At 40.4% G+C, this 18,694-nt stretch overlaps 1 protein-coding gene across 4 annotated transcripts in view; it reads left to right on the forward strand.

Annotated features, from left to right (window-relative positions):
* The window catches only part of smoc2 (SPARC related modular calcium binding 2), a 59,861-nt gene extending 41,480 nt beyond the window's left edge, over nt 1-18,381 (forward strand). For 2 of the 4 annotated variants that reach the window (XM_046359179.1, XM_046359180.1), the window contains exons 8-14: nt 6,766-6,952; nt 7,099-7,155; nt 7,967-8,049; nt 15,054-15,153; nt 15,421-15,668; nt 15,889-15,926; nt 17,855-18,381. In XM_046359179.1, coding sequence (XP_046215135.1) covers nt 6,766-6,952; nt 7,099-7,155; nt 7,967-8,049; nt 15,054-15,153; nt 15,421-15,668; nt 15,889-15,926; nt 17,855-17,878 — 737 coding nt within the window. In that variant the 3' untranslated portion in view covers nt 17,879-18,381. Of the gene's footprint in view, nt 1-6,765; nt 6,953-7,098; nt 7,156-7,966; nt 8,050-13,796; nt 13,955-15,053; nt 15,154-15,420; nt 15,669-15,888; nt 15,927-17,854 lie in introns of those variants that run through there. The other 2 variants (XM_046359181.1, XM_046359182.1) reach the window with 2 other exon arrangements.
* The last annotated feature ends 313 nt before the right edge of the window (nt 18,382-18,694 follow it).

Consider the following 18,694-nt stretch of genomic DNA (forward strand, 5'->3'; position numbering starts at 1 on the left):
CAAGAGAGTTTTGTGAGAATATCTTAGTAGAAGAAAGACTTTCATTATGATTAAGTATTTTATGAGAGTATTGAATGTGATCTATATGATATTAGTATATGGGATGAGTATGCTGCATTCACAATTGATGATGGTTTAGAGCTCTGTCTCTGTCTTTTTTCTTATTCCAAGTGCCTGTAATTGTCAGCACATTGCAGTATCCTCTCCATTCCCCTATTCCCCTCCATTCCCCTATCCTCTAACACACATTGTATATAGACTTTCTTTTTTCTACTGTGTCATTCATTTGTTTATTGTGTTATTGGCTTGTTTATTGTTTACTCCATGTGTGTTGTTTTCTGTGTCACACTGCTTTGCTTTATCTTGGCCAGGTCGCAATTGCAAATGAGAACTTGTTCTCAACTAGCCTACCTGGTTAAATAAAGGTGAAAAATGGCATTTTATTTATTCCCATCTACTCATTTGGGGAAAATGACTGCTTGCTGTATGAAACAATGTTATTTTTGGTGTCTTGTCATGATATGTGTGTGTGTGCGTGCATGTGCATGCCTGTGTGTGTGTGTGTGTGAATCACTCAGTCTTGATTTTAGACCAATGAAAACGTTGCAAATGCAGTGTTGATGGTTTTGATTACCCAATGAACTCCCATGTGCTCCTTGTGGAGTATTGGATTTCTATCTATGAAAGAATTATCAAAAGAGAGACACACAGAGAGAAAAATAGTAAAGAGAGAGTTAAGAGAGCAAAGGAGCTATTTAGGGTCTTTTGTGTGGCTAAAGCTCTTGTAAAATGAAAACAAACAAAGACAAAAGGGGATATGCATTATCTTACTGTTGATTCCATGCCCAGAGGGAAGCCACAATGAAGAAGTAGAGGAAAGAAAGAAGAAGTGTTGAAAGCCCCAATGGCCCAGAGGAGCTCTTTAGAAAATGTGTTGGCATAGAAGTTTAATGCTTTAAAGCTTTGCTGGAGAGCTGTGTGGCATAGGGAAAATTCGGCTACAGGGAGTGATCTGATTGATTTCTGGTGGGACTCTTGGAGAGATATCTTTCTTCGGTGGAGCCAAAGTAAGTCCCTACTACTGTGTTTGGGAATTTTTAAGGAAAAATATGCAGACATAAAAGCTAGTTGCTTTAGATACAGTAGATGTAGCATTTTTCTCTCTGGGAAAATGTGTGTGTGTGTGTGTAAATATTTACTTAACTTGAGCACAGGGACCTCTGTTCAGTCATGAGCCCTTCAATGCCGGTAAACAGTGCAGTGGGGGGCTGATAAAGCAGTCTGCACACACTGTCTCCGAACACTCATCCTCCTCCTCCTCCATTGCTTCTTTTCCTCTCCTTTAAAAAAAAAATCAAATAAAATTGTATTGGTCACATATACATATTTTGCAGGTGAAGCAAAATGCTTGTGTTCCTAGCGCCAAGAGTGCAGTAATACCTTACAATACAAAACAATACACTTATATCGCCAAAATTAAGACATATTAGATGAGCAATGTCAGAGTCTGGAGAGCCTTTTGGTTCCAGATGCTGCAATTGCAGTACCAGGTGGTGATACAGCCTGACAGGATGCTCTCAATGGTGCATTTGTAGAAGTTTGTGAGGGCCTAAGTTGCCAAGCCAAATTTATTCAGCCTCCTGAGGTTGAAGAGGCGCTGTTGCGCCTTCTTCACTGCACTGTCTGTGTGGATGGACCATTTCAGGTTGTCAGTGATGTGCACACCGAGGAACTTGAAGTTTTTCACCCTATCCACTGAGACCTTGTTGATTTAGATGGGGGTGTGCTCCCTCTGCTGTCTCCTAAATTCCAGACTCAACTCCTTTGTTTTGTTGATATTCAGGGAGAGGTTATTTTCTTGGCACCACTCTGACAGGGCCCTCACCTCCTCCCTTTAGGCTGTCTCATCCTTGTTGGTAATCAGGCTTACCACTGTTGTCGTCTGCAGACTTTATGATTGTGTTGGAGACATGCGTGGCCAAGCAGCCATGGGTGAACAGGCAGTACAGGAGGGGGCTGAGCACACACCCTTGTGGGGACTCCCGTGTTGAGGATCAGCATAGCTGAAGTGTCGTAGCCTCCACCTGGGGTCGACCTGTCAGGAAGTCCAGGACCTAGTAGCACAGGGTGGGGTTCCGACCCAGGGCCCCAAGGTTAGTGATGAGCTTGGAGGACACTATGGTGTTGAAGGCTGAGCTGTAGTCAATGAACAGAATTCTTACATAGGTATTCCTCTTGTCCAGATGGGATAGGGCAGTGTACAGTACAATGGTTATTGCATCATCCGTGGATCTGTTGGGGTCTTTTGCTAATTGTAGTGGGTCTAGGTTGTTGGGTAAGGTGCAGGTGTGCGTGGATCCTTATATCCTTAACGAGCCTCTTAAAGCTCTTCATGATGACAGAAGTGTGTGCTACGGGTCGATTTGTAATTTAGTTTAGTTTCCTGTGCTTTCTTAGGTACAGGAACAATGTAGGGAAGGGCATGAGTAAGTACTTGAGTACTCGAACTGACCTCAACTCGATCTGTAACCTGTAAAACTAATTGGTCTAAATTTAGTCTTGAAGACAAGGTTAATTTGCTTTGACTCTAGTGTTCCATTTGTACATGTGCATTTCAGGGACACAACAACAAAATAAACCAAGCCAAGCATCTCACAGTTCCGCTCACTTAATTCCCTTTCCCCTCCATGTCTCACTACTCACTCAATTGTGTTCGGACTGCTCCCTCTACACACACGTGCTGTGTAAGCCTACAGAAACAAAAGCCTATAAAAACGTATCCAACTGATGGGAAACACAAGCTACATTCCTTGCCAAATGATGACAATTTTATCACAAATTCTAAATGGACTGGTTGACTGAAGTATGGATATATGTGTTTCCAACAATGAACTGTAGATATGGAACATTTGTCATTAGTTGTTTAGGATACTGGTACTAGTCAAAAGTTTCACAAAGTCAAAATTGGCTATATCATAAAAATACATGAAAACAAAAGGTTAGGTTAGGCTAACAGTGTGGTTCAGGTCAGGGTTAGGTTTAATCTGATTTTTAAGAAGCAAACTTGTAGAAACAGACAGGGTTTATGACTTTCTGTTTGTGGTAACTAATGTTAGTGACGATCCTACGAACTGCTAGCGGCATTTAGGTTTGGCTAGCCCAAACTATTACCCGACTAAACATAGACAGGTTCCACACTGAAAATATGGAAAAATATATTAGTTTGATGAAGAAATTGAACATATTTTCATCAGAATCATTAAGCCTAGGCCTACTCCCCAAACAGATGTCTTGGCCATAATTAATCCCCATGCAGTGTTCAATGGGGCGGCAGGGTAGTGGTTAGAGCATTGGACTAGTACCCGAAAGGTTGCAAGTTCAAAACCCCGAGCTGACAAGGTACAAATCTGTCGTTCTGCCCCTGAACAGGCAGTTAACCCACTGTTCCTAGGATGTCATTGAAAATAAGAATTTGTTCTTAACTGACTTGCCTAGTAAAATAAATAAAAAAATGTAGAATGAACAGGCATAATAAACTCAATCTGTTTATCAAAAGGAAGACTTTCATTTGGTTTTGGTTTGTAAACCCTTGCCAAATTGAGCCCATTTCACATTATTACTCTAAGAGTAACTGTTCGAGACACGAATGGCTTTGCACTATTCTGTTCTATTTTATTTTGATATATTACATGCTTTTTTTACTAGAAAATAGGTGTCTTTACTGTGATGAGGGCTCCGGAAATAGGGGGTCTTGTCTGCAAAATTAACAAAACAAGGCTATTCCATTGCACAGCAAAAGCTTCTACAAGTAAGCGCCACACTGCTGAGGTTACTACCTTTTTGAAGACTGTGTTCCACAATGTTAACCAGTTGATTTTACAGTTTTCAATAAATACATCTTAAATGGCACTTGTTTTATAAATTGACTGAATATATATATATGGGTCAATTTAGCAATTAGTATGAGTTTTCTGTAATAGTTATGATAAATTAGGCATTGTTACTCGCTGTTGGCATATTGATAAATGTGCAATTTTCTGACAATAGCTTTTTATTTTATTTTATTTGAGTACTCGAGTACTCTAAAAAAGCATGCAAGTACTCGAACAGTCAAAAAAGGTAAATTGCCCATCCCTAAAAGAATGGTGGACATCTTGAAGCAAGTGAGGCTAACAGACTGGGATAGGGAGAGATTGAAAATGTCCGTAAACAGTCCAGCCAGCAGGTCTGCGCATGCTCTGAGGACACGGTTAGGAATGCCGTCTGGGCCTGCAGCCCTGCAAGTGTTAACACGTCTTTTGGTTTTGGGTAAGTTCTTATCGTAACAGTGGGAACAACATCCTCTATGCACTTCCTGATGATCTCAGCCACCGAGTCAGTGTATACGTCAATGTCAATCTCAGTGGCAACCCGGAACATATCCCAGTCCGTGTGATCAAAACAATCTTGAAACATAGATTCCGATTGGTCAGACCGACGTTACCACGGGTACTTACTGTTTAAGTTTCTGTCTATAGAAAAGGAAGCGCAATGGAGGTGTGATCTGATTTGCTGAAGGGAGGGCAGGGGAGGGAGGGCCTTGTAGCCACCCCGGAAGGGGGAGTAGCAATGGTCAATCATTTTTATTGAGCGAGTAGGGCAGGCGATGTGTTGGAAATACTTTGGTAGTGGTTCTTCAGAAATGCTTTATTAAATTTCCCAGCTACAATAAATGCGACCTCAAGATATGCAGTTTCCAGTTGGCACAAAGTCCAATGTAGTTCCTTGAAAGCCATTGCGGTGTCGGCTTGAGGGGGAATATACACGGCGATGACGATGATCAAAAATAATGATCTCAGGAGGTAATGTGGTCGGCAGTTGATTGTGAGGTATTCCAGATCGAGAGAACAAAAGGTTTTGAGTTCCTGTATCTTATCACAATCACACCATGAGTAGTTAATCATGAAATACACCTCCGCCTTTCTTCCTTCTGGAGTGATCTTTCTTAATGTCCGCTCGATATACGGAGAACCCAGCTGGCTGTATGGACGGGGGTAGTATATCCGTTGAGAGCTATGATTCCGTGAAACTCAGTATGTTATAGTCCCTAATGCCTCTCTGGAAAAAGATCCTCGCCCTGAGCTCGTCTACTTTATTGTCCAGAGACTGAACATCAGCAAGTAATATACTCGGAAGCGGTGGATAGCATACACGCCTCCTGAGTCAGAATAAAAGCCCACTCCATATTCCTCTTCTCCGTCGCCGGCGTCTTGCAGCAGACCCTGGGATGAGTGGAAATGCCTCGGGTAGTACAAATAAAGGTTCCAATTCAGAAAGTCGGATTTCCGGTTGAAATGCTGGTGAGTGACCGTTGATCTAATATCGAAAAGTTATTTTGGCAGAATGTAATAATGTGAGAAATAACAACAATACAAATCAAAATACTGCATGTCTGTCAGGGCACTCTTTATTTACAATTGCTACCTTCTGGTTCATCCTCTGTGTGGGTCTAGGGTCTGATGCAGAATATGGATAGGGATGGGAAGGTATGTCAAGAGAAAAGAAAGCATGCATTTGTTTTATAAGTCCAAACTTCAGTTATATTGGGTCAGGGCTTAAATACAACAATGGTGTGTTTAACCTTTCTTGCACAGGGCGTTCCGCTAGCGACCAACCTTGATAACATCTGGTGAAATTGCAGAGCGCCAAATTCAAAATACAGAAATAGTCATAATAAACATTCATAAAAAATACAAGTGTTACACATCGGCTTAAAGATGAACTTCTTGCAGCTTTGTCAGATTTCAAAAAGGCTTTACGGCGAAAGCATACCATGTGATTATCTGAGCACAGCGCCCCGCTTACAAAAGCATACAAACATTTTACAACCAAGTAAAGGAATTACTAAAGTCAGAAATAGTGATAAAATGAATCACTTACCCTTGAAGATCTTCATATGGTTGCAATCAAAAGAGTCCCAGCTACACAATAAATTGTTGTTTTGTTTGATAATGTCCCTCTTTTTATCCCCAAAACTCTGTTTTGTTGGCGTGTTTTGTTTAGTAATCCACTGGCTCAAAGGCGGTCAAAACATGCAGACGAATAGTTCCTAATAGTACCGGTAAAGTTCATAGAGACATGTCAAACGATGTTTAGAATTAATCCTCAGTTCGTCAATTGTCTAAATAATCGATAACATTTCAACCGAACAATAGCGTATTCAATAGAAAGGAAAAACAACGAGGGGGGCACACTCGGTCACGTGCGCAAACCAGCACTGCATGATTCTACAGTCCACTGACAGAAAGGTCTCATGCTTTTTCATTTTTCGGAAAACAAGTCTGAAACAATGTCTAAAGACTGACATCTAGTGGAAGCAATAGGAATTGCAATCTGAGTCCTAACCCATTAGACACTCTATAGGCATTCAATTGAAAATACCCACATCAAAACAATCCAACTTCTGGGATGGATTTTCCTCAGGTTTTCACCTGCCATATCAGTTCTGTTATACTCACAGACATTATTTTAACAGTGTTTTCTATCCACATCTACCAATTATATGCATATCCTAGCTTCTGGGCCTGAGTAACAGGCAGTTTACTATGGGCACGCTTCTCATCCAGACATCGAAATACTGCCCCCAAGCCATAAGAAGTTAAATGAATCTTCTCCAGGTGTACTGTGTTTGAGTGTCTATATACCAAGGTGGACCATCTTCACTGCGCTGATTTGAGATGTTCTGATCTGTTCTCGCTGCTCATCCTCTTACCCCTGACCCCTCAGCCTCATCATGTGACCAGGAGCAGCAGTCGGCCCAGGAGGAAGCACGGCAGCACAAGAACGAGGCGGTGTTCGTGCCCGACTGTGCCCAAGGGGGCCTCTACAAACCTGTCCAGTGTCACCCGTCCACCGGGTACTGCTGGTGCGTGCTGGTGGACACAGGGCGGCCCATTCCTGGCACCTCCACCAGGTGAGAGACTGGCACTGCCCACTTTGACAGTACAGCTTCAAAACACCTGACTGGGGGCTGGAGATGGAAGTTTTCAACCTGTATTACAGTAGGATATCGATATATTGTCTTATTGGGTACCCTGCTTTGTGTCCTGCTTTGTATAGTGTACGTCCTGAAGCTTCCAAGTGTACAGATGCAACTACATACCAACGTACATGCAGGTACATACAGAATGCCCTCACATCCACATTTCCTATAGAGTCCAATCACACATTAAACTGAGTGCCAGTCACCAGTAGCTAAGCGGTCCATCATGGGCACTGCTGTGTGTGTGATTGAGCGGTTGTTGAGGTTGAGTGTGGGGTTCAGGGGTCGGCGAGGCTGGCAAAGAAGGGGCATGCGTGCGGGTACAGTTTTAATGAGCGGGGGGAATGATGCAGAGCTAGGTATCGGATTAACAAGGCCCCAGGCAGGGCCCCAGGCAGGGCCCCAGGCAGGGCGCCAGACAGCGCATTAGTCTGTTCTTGGCCAGGACGCATGGCACAGCAGTGGCAATCGGGGCTTCGCTCTCAAGCGTTTTCCAAGGGAGGGCATGAAAGACATCCCTGTGTCCCACGCTCTCTGTTTCCCTCTATCTCACACACAATTCCCTTTCTCTTTCACTCTATTTCTCCCATCTCACTATCACTTTTCCTTTTTGACTCTTTCTTTCACTCTCTCTCTCTCTCTCTCTCTCTCTCTCTCTCTCTCTCTCTCTCTCTCTCTCTCTCTCTCTCTCTCTCTCTCTCTCTCTCTCTCTCTCTCACACACACTATCCCTCCACTATCCCTTCCTGTTTTGGGAGCAGCTTCTCACCCTCTCTCCAAGTTGCAGGGAAAGTATTTAGCCACAGTAATATTTCTAGATTAAGTGGGACTTTAAAATGCTGACATTTGATTGCATGGGGAGATGGGTGATGAATTATAGCATTGTTAATTTAACCATAAGAGTCAACTGAACAACATTAATAGTTCTTTACATTGTGTATCACAGATATGAGCAACCAAAGTGTGATGGCAACGCCAGAGCCCATCCCACCAAACCGAAGGACCATTACAGAAGCAGACATCTTCAAGGTGGGTCTTGGTAGATGAAGTCTACATGGTCTCTTTCCTCTTTCCTCTCCGGATCACATTGTGGAATCTTAATCCTAACCAACTTGTCTCTGACCCTAACTATGCTATGTAACTAATATATCACTATATAGTGATATTTTATTGTGTTAATTGTATGTTTTTTGTTAACAATCTACACGAAAAGACTATGTGAAAGTGGAAGAAGATTCATAGAAATTAAATAACTAAAATATAGTTGTTGCCTAAGTATTCAGCTCCCTGAGTCAATAGATGTTAGAAGCAGCTTTGGCATTGATTACTGCTGAAAGTCTTCTTGGGTGTCTATAAGCTTTGAACAACTAGATTGTGTAATATTATTTTCAAAATGCTTTAAGCTCTGTCAATATGTTGGGGATCATGGATAGACAGCAATTGTCAAGTCTTGCGATAGATTTTCAAGCAGATTTAAGTCAAGACTGTAATTTGGCAACTCAAGAACATTCACTGTCTTCTTGGTAAGCAACTCCAGTGTAGATTTGGCCTTGTGTTGTAGTTTATTGTCCTACTGAAAGGTGAATTCCTCTCCCAGTCTCTGGTGTAAAGCAGACTGAAGCAGTTTTTTCTCTAGGATTTTGCCTGTGCTTAGCTTCATCCCATTTATTTTGATCCTCAGTATTTGCAGATAACAAGGATACCCATACCATGACGCAGGCACCACCATGTTTGAAAATAAGGAGGCAATTACTCAGTGATGTGTTGTGTTGGATTTGTTCCAAACATAAGGCTTTGCATTCGGCCAAAAAGTGTATTTCTTTGCTGTGTTTTTGTTTCTTCAGTATTAATTTAGTACCTTGTTGCACACAAGATGCATGTTTTGGAATATTTTTCGTCTTTATATTTGTATTCTTCTTTTCACTCTGTCATTTAGGTCATTATTGTGGAGTAACTACAATATTGTTGATCCATCCTCAGTTTTCTCCCATCACAGTCATTGAATGTTTTAAAATCACCAATTGCCTCATGGTAACACACCCTAAGCAGTTGAATTCCTGTCCTGCAGGTCAGTTCAGAAGGACGACTGTATCTTTGATGTGTCTGGGTGATTTAACCCTTGTGTGGAGTTCATGTTTTTGTTATTCACCCAATGTTTGCGGGTCTGATGGACCCACAACATGATTTGGGTTTTAAAACAATACAGCCGTAACAATTTACATAAAAATACTTCATACTTAGATGTTGGCTTATATCAATTACGAGGAATATAGACAACATACATGGTTCATATTAGCTATTTACCTCATCTAGATCACATGTATAAATAAAAGTGCTATTAGTTTTTTTTTTTATCTAGACATATGTGGATTAAATCACGTTTATCTTGAACAAATATGAATGAAACAAGATTTTCATCACTATTAATGTTTATTGCTATGAACTGAACAAATCGGAAGGACCCATTCTACATAAGGTATTTTATGGAAATGATAAATGAGACCCATTGAATACAAATTAAGGTTGGTCTACACACCACAGAGTTTTACTGTGTGTGTGTTGCAAACGTATTTCTTGCACTTGATGCATGTGTACTGTGTCTTCCTGTCCTTCATGCGTCCACACACTTCTTGTTGCTACCGGCTGCAATCTAGAATGATGAAAACACTTAGTTCAGGAATTTTATTAACATCTCACTCACTCACGTATATAGTTACAGCAGGCCAAGGTAGGAGAGTCAGACACACACACATGCAACAACATTGCTCACACTTCTGGTATTGAAGTTGTTGGTTCTGTGCGTCGGGCGGATGTGGACCAACCATCCTCCTCCTGAATCCCCCTCACGATGGCTGCAAAATCTGGGGTCCTTGGGATATGTTGCTTCCTCTGGATTTGAGGTCTTACCAATACCTTTTCCAGCTCCACTATGAAAGAGCTATCTCCTCTGGAGATTCCCTCTGTTCCAATCTAGGTTCAACGCCATCCAGATGACAAACGCATTTTATGCCGAGATTCTTATTTTGCAGCTGTAGCCAGTCACCAGCTTGTCTAAATTGTCCACCTCTCCTTTTCTGGCTTTTGATGTTCCTAGCTACAGATTCTCCCATCCCTATGGAGCGTACTCATGAGTACCACATTTTTGTCCATGAACACAAACTTAGATGAATTGATAAGCCTGTTCCGTGTATTCAACAGCTGAGGTGGGAGCTCTGGCTTGTTTTTTCGTACTGTTCCTGCCATCGTCAGATTCCTCTAGAGGAGCTGCAGTCCCAGCTTGTGCGAAGTAAAAAAGTGTAATGTATTGTCATACAAATCATGTATTGTAATAACATTGTGCAGGTTCACACACTACAAAGGGTAAAGAGTGTGTGAAAAGCTGGAGACAGGCAGACATGCAGGGAGACAGACAGGTTCTTGGTGCTATGTTGAAACAGTAAGCCCAGAGAGGAGGAAGACAGACTGAAGGCACACAGCAAACCTTTTTGTTTAATTTTTACTTGTTTTCACCTACACACACACACTTTTCCACACTTTTTTTACCCTCGTGACCAGTGGACCCGAACATGACATATGTAATGTAAATGTGTAGGGGGGTGCACAGTGTGCATTCAATGAAAATGTTTTCTTTTACATGTTCTTCACAAAAAATGAGCCAAGGCCAATGAGTGTCAGGTTGAAAAAAATTATGAATTGTATAATTTTTATTTGAGTAAACATTGAAAATGGGTCCCATATACCCAAACAACCCACATCAAAATTATTAACTTGGCCATGCTTAAAGAGATATTCTGTGTCTGATTTGCTATTGTTACCGATCTACCAATCTTTATTGGTAGATCGGAGGAAGTGTTAGTCATTCGAAAATCACGTGATCCCCTATTATTTCACACAGAGTGAGGCCAACTTATTATGTGATTTGTTAAGCCAAATGTTATTCTGGAACTAATTTAGGCTTGCCTAAACAAAGGGGCTGAATACTTATGCAACAACTACATTTTAGTAATAAAAAATCCACTTTGACCTATTTTGTGTAAATTGTTGACCAAAAATGGCAATTAAACCATTTGAATTTCACTTTGAAACACAATAAAATGTGAAGAAATCCAAGAGGTCTGAATACTTTTGCAAGGCACTGTAAATAAAATGTCACTCTAAGTAAAATATAATGAATATGTCACTATAAGGTTTAAAGATGATCACTAGCTAGGTTTCCATACAATTGGCGAAAGATTTTCATGCAAATGTTCTAAAGTCCATAAGAAATTATCTGTGCATTATTCCACCAGATTTCCCGCTGATAAAAAGTTGTGTGATGACTTAGTGCACATGAAAGCACTTTTGCGCTTAAATTTTCGGTGTACCGAATAAAAAAACGAATATGTTTCCATCCCATTTTACTCTACCGATTTAATTGTGCATGAAGGTAATCACTGTGCACTTAACCACCATAAGCTATAAACTTACGAAATAAATTATGAAGTTCATCATAACTTATTTAATCTGCCTTTAAATGCTTTTCCACATTGTGGTGGAACGTAATATATCATCTCGTGACTCCAAGTTTAATTCGACATGATGCGTTTCAACCTCAATTATGACTCTATTTAACCAACAAAAAAATTATCGTAACTTGTCTAGAGTATTCTGTTTTGTCGACATTTGGGAAATTTCACAGCCAAAATTGCTGTTTTTTTGCATTAGGTAATTAATCCGCTTGAAATGGTTGGATGGAAACCTGGTTACTATAAGTAACATGTAAGTAATATAAGTAATATGTCAGTTTAGGTGATGTAATGGTTAGATATGACTATTTTGACATTCTAATGAGACCATGTTGGTTTCACAGCAGTTTACCCTGTCTGCTGATCCCAACACAAGGGGCAGAAACACAGTGCCTGTGTGTGTCTTTGTTGACATCATTAGTGTTTATCCATGAAATGCTTGACGCAGGCTGGCTTGATATTTCCCACAACCCCTCACATTGTGTGTGTGTTTGTGTGTGATAGAGAGGAGACAGATGCTAATTAGTGAGGTATGTAATCAGGGACTAACAGGGAGAGATGTGAAATAGGCCGGTGACAGGAATCGCCAGTTGAGGATGGAAGTGAAACCGTATGTGTGAGAGAGGGAAAGATAATGAAGGACAGGAAGTATGGGGGATACTATGGATAGTTAGTGGAAGATGGATGGACGACAGGGATAGATAGGTGTGGGCAGGGGAAATCCCAAGAGGGACTCCTGGTTGTTTTTTAAAGTTTTTTTTTAGTACAGGAATGCCATTCAGTACAGATTATATTGAAGTTAAAGTATCTGCGGTGAAAAAATTCCGTGTTTCCCATATGAAATTGTTACCAAAAGTAAGATGAGTTGGCTACAGGAAAATATTGTTGATACTTGACAGGAAATTACACCAATTACATATTGGTTACCTTACTCTGTAAGTAGTCTTTGGACAAATCTATGCTTTAGTTTTGTCACCTTTAGTTTCATTCACCCACAGCATTTTAGTCTAAAAACCAAAGTTAGCATTTGATTAGAGCAGCCATTTGATTAGAGCAGCCAGGTAAACAAAACCATGTCACTCTAACAGTCACTCGGGATGGGTTCATTCTTGATGCACCCATCCCGTTACCGGGATCATTTTCGTCAACCACCGCTGAATTGCAAAGCGCCAAATTCAAATTAAATCACTAAAAATATTTAATTTTCATGAAATCACAAGTGCAATATAGCAAAACACAGCTTAGCTTGTTGTTAATCCATCTGTTGTGTCAGATTTCAATAAAGCTTTTCGGCAAAAGCATACCAAGCGTTTATGTAAGCACATCTCTCTCAGTAGGCAAAACATTACAAACAGCTAGCAGCCAAGTAGATTGGTCACGAAAGTCAGAAAAGAAATACATTAAATTGCTTACCTTTGATGATCTTCAGATGTTTGCACTCACGAGACTCCCAGTTACACAATAAATGTTCCTTTTGTTCCATAAAGATTATTTTTATATCCAAAATACCTCCATTTGGTTGGCCCGTTATGTTCAGAAATCAACAGGCTCGAGCGGTCATGACATCGCAGAAGAAAATTTCAAATAGTATCCGTAATGATCGAGGAAACAAGTCAAACATGTCAAACAAATCAATCCTCAGGTTGTTTTTACAATATATAATCGATAATATATCAACCGTGAATGTAGCTTCTTCAGAGAGAGAGAGAAAGAAAATGGATGCTCCATGCTATTGCGCATACAAAACGCTGCTGGCACCCAGCCATACCCAGCCATACGCTCATTTTTCAAAATAAAAGCCTGAAACTATGTCTAAAGAATGTTCACACCATGGGGAAGCCGTAGGAAAAGGAATCTGGTTGACATCCTTTTAAAATGGAGCGAAGGCAGGCTATGGAACATAGCTTTCAAAATAGAAGCCACTTCCTGGTTTGATTTTCCTCAGGTTTTCATCTGCAATATCAGTTCTGTTATACTCACAGACAATATTTTGATGGTTTTGGAAACTTTAGAGTGTTTTCTATCCTAATCTGACAATTATATGCATATTCTAGATTCTGGGCCTGACAAATAGGCAGTTTAATATGGGTACGTTTTTCATCCAAACATCAAAATACTGCCCCCTACACTCAGGAGGTTAAAACGTTAGAGTCAGTCGAGTCGTCAACACTCGGTTCAGCTGCTGATAAACCTTTGCTTTGCTCTGTCGTCAATCCTCTATTACGCTGCTCATACACCTTTGCTTTTCTCTTGTGTCTTTACCTGGGAAAGGAGGAAATGAGGCTGGGTGCTGGGTGTTTACCACTGCGCTGGACGCCACCTGTTTGAGATGGGCCAAGCATGCTATTATCTCCTGTGCAGGAGAATATGGCCCCGTAGGCCTGGGTCATAAGAAGAGAAGAAACCCTGGATAATGTTCTCCTTTTCCTCCCGCAGGCGGCAAGTTGGGTTGGGGGAAAGGGGGATGGAGGGGGGTGACTGTGAGAACACCTAAAAACCCCTAGAGGAAGAGTCCATGAATCTCTCGGGCCTCCATGGCCTTCAGCTCTTCCAGAACAACTTTGCCCCTTATTCTTAAAACATTATGGCCGAACACACAACTACTATCATTAGGTTAATTTGCTTCAGTTGCCCCCTCATGTACGTACGTACATATTGGAGAGGTTCTGTCCTGACTGTTCTGCATGTGATGATTGGCTAAGGTTAGGTGGAGGTGTCTGTTGGATGTAATTGTTTAACTTGTTTCAATGGTGGACGAGACTCCAATTTACACAGTGACACATATAGGGCACATACCGGCTGTGTATTTCTTAAATTATTTATTTTTTCAAAGTTCAAATACTCAGTCCATCAAAACATTTTTTTTGGACCTTTTTTAACTAGGCAAGTCAGTTAAGAACAAATTCTTATTTTCAATGACGGCCTAGGAACAATGGGTTAACTGCCTTGTTCAGGGGCAGAACGACCTTTCGGTTACAAGTCCAACGCTCTTAACCACTAGGCTACCTGCTGGCCCACATATTGATTATATTATCAGATAATGTTGTAGAAAGAGACCAAAAGGATGGGAATATTAAGATTCATATAGTCAATAATATCTCCAGTTTGCATATGAAATGGTACCAGGCGTTGGTTAGTCACGTCGGGGGTCTGTAGCCCACAGTTGTGAAAACTGTGATAGGTTTGCTCTGGGAGCCTCCAGATACATTTTCCTTCTCCATGATTGGGGAATTCTGACACTTATTGAAAGGGATTAAAAAGAAAACTGTGTGACAGTCTCATTGGGTTTTATATCCCCCTCTGTCATCTGTATGTGCTACTCATGTTCAAACTACAGTCTCAGTTATTTTACTTCCCTTTCCAAAGGGGTTTTATGGTGGCAACCACCTTTGAGAAATTGAATGGCATGACATGGAATGGAAAGTCATTGTTCTGTCTCGTCACTCGCCGATGTTGACATTCTTTTGTAAATAAAACACATAATAGGTGCATATGCACTTATTCAGCTACCTTTGTTTTCCTTCCCAGGGTGTCCCGGGGCAAAGAAAACTGAATTTCTGACGAGTGTTCTCGACGCGCTGTCAACAGATATGGTGCATGCTGTCACAGATCCAGCATCTGCCGGCAGGTTAGAATGTCACTGATTGATTTATTCATAGTTTTTTATTGATTTAAATGGTTTGGCCCGCTCCTTAATTAGAAAAATAAACAAAATGGCAGCCAAGTCACTTTAAAGCTGAGTGATATTCTTTTGCTATGAAGCTGAGTGATATTCTTTAATATCATACAATATCATGAATTTAAATAATATTAAATTGATCTAAATATCACAGAGTGGCCTTTAACCGATTAATTCCCTGATTGATTGATTAATCGAACAATCATGGATCCACAGGATGTTGGAGCCAGAGCCAAGTCACACACTAGAGGAGAGAGTGGTCCACTGGTACTTCAGTCAGCTAGATAAAAACTCCAACGGTGACATCGGCAAGAAGGAGATCAAACCTTTCAAACGTTTCCTGCGCAAGAAGTCCAAGCCCAAGAAGTGTGTGAAGAAGTTTGTGGAGTACTGTGACATCAGCAATGACAAGGCTCTTTCCCTGCAGGAGCTGATGGGATGCCTGGGCGTCACCAAGGAAGAAGGTGAGATACCAAATTTTCATTCCCAGAGAATTCCCAACCAGGAATGCTGCCTGACACAAATGGGATTGATACACCTCACAAATGCTAATGTTGTAATAAGCTGCTAAACGATTAATCGAAAATGACTATGAAGTGATTTTATAAATGAAAACTGCTGGTAAAGTTTTACACTGCTCTCATCATGTAAGGCTGATTATATTGTGACACTGTTTTACTCCAGGGACCAAACCAGGTGAAGGTACATCCTCCAGTAAACTGGTAAGTAAAACCCTGGCAATTACTTGTGTGAGTATTATATGCTGCACTTATAAGGTCAGCAAATATCAGAGTGACAATAAGGAGAGTTGAGAGTAGTGAAATAATGGGAACCCGTCTGCCCTCTTTAAATGTCCTTAATATCAAATAGTCCAACAGGTGCATTGTTTAAATATATATATATTTTTAATAGAAAGATAGAGACTGTACTCCGTTGAGATTTTGGAATAATCGAAACCGAAGGCTCAAATGCAACAATATAAATAATTTATTAGGACATCATAATGTCCTAAAAGTGCAAGGTGCATACTGAAATGCACACTGAGGACACTGATGATGGTTTGAAATTTTAACCTTTTATTTATGCATTTTTTTGCACCTTGCACTTTTTGGGCAGTATGATGCCCTAATAAATTATACATATTTTTGCATTTGAACCTCCAGTTTGGGGTTCTTGTAAATTTTACCGTAGCATACAAGCAGCTAGTGGCAAGTAGGTTACTGTGAATATCAGATCAACGACACACAGTACAATAATGTAAAATGAATAATACTACTGTAGTCGTAATAAAATAAATGAATGAATGAATGGATGAATTCATTAAATTAAATTAATTGATGAGAGATGGGGGTGGATATTACAGTATTTTACTCGGATTGGTGCAAGCAGGTTGGCTGCTAGGTAAAGTGTTTTCACATTACAGCATCTATTAATATTTGTACTTTATATCACTTGCACTTTTAAAGGCCATAGTTAAGGCTTCAAACTGGCAGTGACTACAGTTAAAAGCAGACCAAAAGAACATGCCAAAATGCTTAACCTTTAAAGGTTTAAGACTTGCTCCCACTCCAATCTGTATCCTATACATTTTAGATTGATAGTTGACTACCACACATTAGTTAAATTGGTACAGCATTCTCACAAACGGATGCAACAAAAATGAATATAGGGACACGCAAAAATATGATAATGAGTCAGAAACAACAATACCATGCACCAATTGGTGGTAAAGAAAAGAAGATGTTGGCGCTCCAAAAATATGGCAAAATAATGTATTCTGTAGGGTGGTAATACAGCAATTATTTTTCCTCTCACAACATTTTCCAATACTGCACCTTAATTTACTGTATTATGCAGTATAATGCTTCTACAGTATTTTACTGTTGATACATATATACAATTACCGTATAAATTACAGTTTTCTGTTACAGTATGATCTCTTTTTATAAGATCCTAGCAGTGCTAACACTACCTTTGAAAAGCAGGTTATAATAACTTTGGAGAAAGATGTGTGAGATATGTATCACAGATATAGTTTGCTATAGTGCTTGTGTCATGCAGGTGAAAGAGGACCCAAAAGCGACTTAACAGAAACAGAGTTTATTCAAGTCCAAACAGAAAACGACAAATCCTGAATCCTTAACAGGAAATGTCCAAACAGGGAATAACAGAAATCCTCTAGTCTGTAGAGGGGAATAACAGGAGAAGCGGCCACAGACTGCAGGTCGCTTCGGGTAGGCGCAGGCCGTAGCTGACAGAGACACCTGCTCACACGCAGCATCTGATGAAGGCAAAAACACGACAGGACAGGGCGATACACAATCACAGCACGGTGAATTCTAAACAAGGAACCGACAGGACAGGAACGGAACACAAAGGAAGAAATAGGGACTCTAATCAGGGGAAAGGATCGGGAACAGGTGTGGGAAGACTAAATGATGATTAGGGGAATAGGAACAGCTGGGAGCAGGAACGGAACGATAGAGAGAAGAGAGAGCGAGAGAGTGAGAGAGGGAGGGGGAGAGAGAGGGATAGAAAGAGGGAAAGAACCTAATAAGACCAGCAGAGGGAAACGAATAGAATGGGGAGCACAGGGACAAGACATGATAATAAATGACAAACATGACAGCTTGGTTCTCCCTCTTCGCAGAATCCCTCAAAGAAGCAAGGCTAAGCCAACGACCGAGATTTCCCCTCCCCTTTTGGAGCTTCTGCCAATCGGCAATGGAAACCATAGTATTTGCACTTTGTACTTTAAGAAATGTAAATTCCCTTTGTAGAAATTAGGTATTTAAACAGACTGCTGAATCTGTGAATGATGTAGTTTTTTTAATGTCTTTACAAAAAAAATATTTAACACATACAGTGTATGTGTCTTTTGTGTCTAAAGAAAGTATACTTTTCGGAGTTGTACAAGTTTTGTGATTTTGCATTTTGTGTCCGCTTTGAATTGTTACGTTTTACTGTTGTTGATGTTAACGCAGATGTATGTATAGTTTGTTATATGGCTAAAACATTAACTTAGGCCCCTCTGCATTTTTTATGTACTTACTGACCTAGCAGCCCTTCCTGAGCTCTGTACAGCAGTTTGTATTATTAAACATGGATCATCACACAATTAATTTTGTTCAAAATGTATACATGTTTATTAGAAATAAAGAACTCTTTTATGACCCATTTGGGTCCCGCTTTAAATGACATGCTCCTTATAAAGGCTTCATAAAGGGTGGCAGGTAGCATAGTTGTTAGAGCGTTGGGTTACCTAGTAACCGAAAGATTGCCAGGTCGAATCCCGATCTGACAACGTAAAAATCTGTTATTCTGCCCCTGAACAAGGCAGTTAACCCACTGTTCCTAGGCCATCATTGTTCTTAACTGACTTGCCTGGTTAAATAAAGCCTCCATATAGCGTTCATAAACACTACAAGTGTCATATATAACTATGTCTTGTTTTATAAAGTGTTTATTCATGTGGCATAACTGTGTGACA

The sequence above is a fragment of the Oncorhynchus gorbuscha genome, linkage group LG08 (genome assembly GCF_021184085.1).
Source record: "Oncorhynchus gorbuscha isolate QuinsamMale2020 ecotype Even-year linkage group LG08, OgorEven_v1.0, whole genome shotgun sequence".
NCBI lineage: Eukaryota > Metazoa > Chordata > Actinopteri > Salmoniformes > Salmonidae > Oncorhynchus > Oncorhynchus gorbuscha.